This window comes from Centroberyx gerrardi, chromosome 14, assembly GCF_048128805.1.
Source record: "Centroberyx gerrardi isolate f3 chromosome 14, fCenGer3.hap1.cur.20231027, whole genome shotgun sequence".
Taxonomy (NCBI): domain Eukaryota; kingdom Metazoa; phylum Chordata; class Actinopteri; order Beryciformes; family Berycidae; genus Centroberyx; species Centroberyx gerrardi.
Genome location: NC_136010.1, coordinates 12317872 through 12321479, shown reverse-complemented (window position 1 = coordinate 12321479; position 3608 = coordinate 12317872). Strand labels below are relative to the sequence as shown.

Sequence of the window (3608 nt, the reverse complement as noted above, 5' to 3'; positions counted from 1 at the left end):
CATCCAGGTCTTTGAGCGATGATCTGTGTGTGTGCCTGTGTTTGTGTGTGTGTGCGTGTGTGTGTGGGGGACACAGTGTGAGTGTTCCTGATGTCGTGTTTGCCTGATAATGAAAAGTGTGCTTTTTTTCCCTCTGGTGTAGTACGCTGAGGTCAAGATGCGCAGGCGTCCAGATCAATAGCATCGAGCGTTCTCTTATAGTCCCATTAAGGCCCGCTCGTAAATTGAAATTGACGATGGAGTGAGAGAGAAGGAGGATGAGAGAGAGAGAGATGGAGAGCAGCTAAGAGGAAGAGAGGGGAAGGGGAGATGGATGAGGAAGAGATGGAAAAAAATAACAGAGGTGAAAAGCAGAGGAGAGAGGCTGAAGGCAGAGGTGATGTAAATATAAAAGAATAAAGAAAACAGTTGAAAGCAAGAATGTTGGAACTTGTGAGCTGACAGAGAGCTAATGCTTGTGCTTAGGTAAACAGAACGGTCGAAAACATAACAGAGGGTTTTGCCCTCTCCATCCTCCCTCCATCCCTGGCCAGGAGCAGAGCAGAGGAGGAGACGGGGAGGAGAGAGGGAGGAGAAGGGGAGGGGATAGAAGACAGCTCGATCAATGCCAAATAATATCATATGGATGAGCAGGCAGAGGCGGCCATGCTGCCAAGCTACAGACCTATCAGACAACAGGCACAAGCACATACTGTAATACTGTAAAGACTCATAGGCACAAGTGCATGTGCACATTCATTCACACACACACACACACCCACACACACACTCACACACACACGCATGCACGCAGACACACACAGTCATATGCACACATTTACACACAAAGGGCGCGGGCTGTGCTTGTATGTGTCACTACCTGTATGGCTAGCTTAAATCAACATTCATTAGATGTGGCACACTGCAAGCACTACAAACCTCTTTAGGCAAGGTATTATGCAAGTATTTTTTCCCTTGGTAGAAACAGGACTAATAGCGCTAACACTGAATCAAGGTCTACTTGGCATTTTATATGTAATTTGATGCAGCTTCCAGTTTTTTAACAAAAAGAAAAAACAAAGCAATATCAAACTACTCAATTATTGACTTGCCATTGTTTCCTTTTCTGTTTGAAAGCTGTGCCTAAGTGATAGTCACAGAGAATGTGTCTCATGGATGAGTGAAGGGGACATCTGCCTTGGGGCCATATGATTGGCCACTGGGATGGACAGCTAAAGGCCGTTCAAATAGCAATAGAAAAGTAGCCATCATGGCACTATGATCAATGGCCTAAAAGGCCCATGGAGATGTCACTTTAGCACAGCATGTGAGCTTTGTAAATTGAGATCTAACTATCTAAAGCCGCTTTCGAAATGGGCACAGAAACAGCCACCTACAGGCATATATAAACAGGCACGGGATGAACACCTAAGGGGACTTTGAGTTAGTACCTAAAAGCATAGCAGCTGTGTGCGTGCATACTGAACTGGCTTGACGGCAAACGCCTGCAGACTCTTTGATCAGGCACAGGAGTAGACGCCCGAAGGCAATGGGAGCGGGCCCAGGAAGGGTGGCCCGGAGCCATCGAGAGCAGATATAGTAGAACGGACTCGATGGGAGCTACCAGCATAGAGGAAAGGCTGCTGTAGAGCTCTCTAGGTGATGGCTGGCCGTCACGCTTTGTTAGCTGGCACCTGGGCAGGACAAAAGACTGACTCCTGTGGAAATGCGGGAGGGATAGCATGGGTGAGGGTATAGAGAGAAAGCCACAGGGAAACGGAATATCTGAGAAAGAGATGGAGGAAAACAGAGGAAAAACAGCCTTAGAGAGTGAGGTCTATTACATATCCAAGCACTGGCAGTTATGGAGTCATTTGTGTGTGAATTTGGTAGTTGGCAGGTAGAAAATGTCTCCTAATAGCCTGAAATAAACCAAAAGTGAGTGTATGAGCAAAGAAAATGGAAAGAGGGAGAGACGAGATAGAGAGACTGACTGTGTGATTAGAGCGCTCGTCTGGACAAAGAGACGAAATGACATGGCACCGGGCCAGGCGCTGAGAGTGAGGCATTGTGGGCCGGCTGCCATGACTCAAGCTGCGTCTTGTTTAGTCTCTTGCCAGAAGAGAGGAGAACCATACTAGCCATGTTGCCAGTGTTCCCCCAACAAGAACCACTTCCCATTGTTTCCAAATAGCGCACTGTGCTGCGCCGTACTGCATTATTTAAAACCATCTGCTGACATGTGCTGCCACCACTGGCTCCATAGATACCATCATATTGCTCTTTTCTGCGACCTTGACTGAGTCTGACTGCTGCAGGAGACTTTATAACATGTTTTTTGTGAGTTTTGACCTACTGCTGTCCTTCCCGTTTCAGGTGACCCGATAGTCCTGCCCAACCCTTGCTACCAGAAGACGAGACAGAGGAAAAGGATGGGGGAGGGACTTATGCAGCACAATGGACCTATCAAAAGTGAGGATATGCACTCAGTGGGGCGTCCATGAGGATCCAGCAATTGTTTTCTTTTTCTGTGGAATATCCAAGTAATGGTGGCTAGAGAGACAGGACTCTAACACTGCCTGCCATCACTTTAAACACTACCGAGGGTCTCTAGTGCTTTCCTGCAGAGGACTCCATCACCCACTCCTTTACTGCAACTACAAACTACAACTACTACAAACTGAACTATAAACTGAAACACCATCGGGATTAGATGACTACAAAAAACACCAACTTTCTCTACAGCAATCTGTACCCTTTGTCTCTCTTCTACAGCTTAGTCGTGTTCCATATACATAATGGGAATCAAGGGGATCTGGATTTTAGTGATTTATCCTTTGTTACCAACTTGACTACAAAAAGAGAGTGGATCCAGAATGGCTGCCTCATCCAGCCTGAATGACACATTTGACTGTGCCACATGCGACACACTTGACGCTGTCAAAATGGCTCTCATGTTCATCTCATGCTGAACATGTCCTGAAGTATTTTTTTGTTAGCTTTCACCTCCACGAGAATATTTTACCTTGCATAGTTTATTGCTTACCACATGCCATTTTTTAAATTGGGGGAGAACGTTTCTCTTTCATTTTACAGAACCAACCAAGACAGTTTGTCAGTCTACTGTATTTTTTTTTTTTTTCTTGGACAAAGGACAAAACCTTTTCAGGGGTGAGGTTAGACTAATACCAAGTAGATGTTATGGTACAGTATATTGAAACATGTAAACGTGTAAAAAACTGGTCCATGGAATCAACTGGGCTAAAAATACATTGATGCTCTAATGGTTTTAATATCTGTGTTTTTAAACGCCTGTTAACCGCTATTGAGTACATGTGTCAGTATTATATGAAATGAATAAAACCATTTCAAAAGAAAGAGAAAACCTTTGCCATCTTGTTTCAGCCTGGGCACAAGACTTTGTGAGGAGAATAGTACACAAGCACTTAGAGAATCACAATATTCAACTTAGAAATTATTTAATTCATTCAGGGCAAAGTGTTTCAAGTGCTCCAGATCAAGACTTCTGGTAGTACTGTATACTCCAGATACTGCATACAAAAAAAGCATTGAAACTAAGAGCAAAAGCCTTTTCATGGTGTCACATTGAATGTATGCAGCTGTTAGCA

General features: G+C 44.6%; 1 protein-coding gene across 1 annotated transcript in view; it reads left to right on the top strand.

The window, feature by feature from the left end:
* LOC139916833 (chemokine-like protein TAFA-2) overlaps positions 1–3213 on the top strand; it is a 60960-nt gene extending 57747 nt beyond the window's left edge. Inside the window, exon 5 of the mRNA XM_078288348.1 lies at positions 2356–3213. Coding sequence (XP_078144474.1) covers positions 2356–2367 — 12 coding nt within the window. The 3' untranslated portion in view covers positions 2368–3213. The remainder of the gene's footprint in view (positions 1–2355) is intronic.
* The last annotated feature ends 395 nt before the right edge of the window (positions 3214–3608 follow it).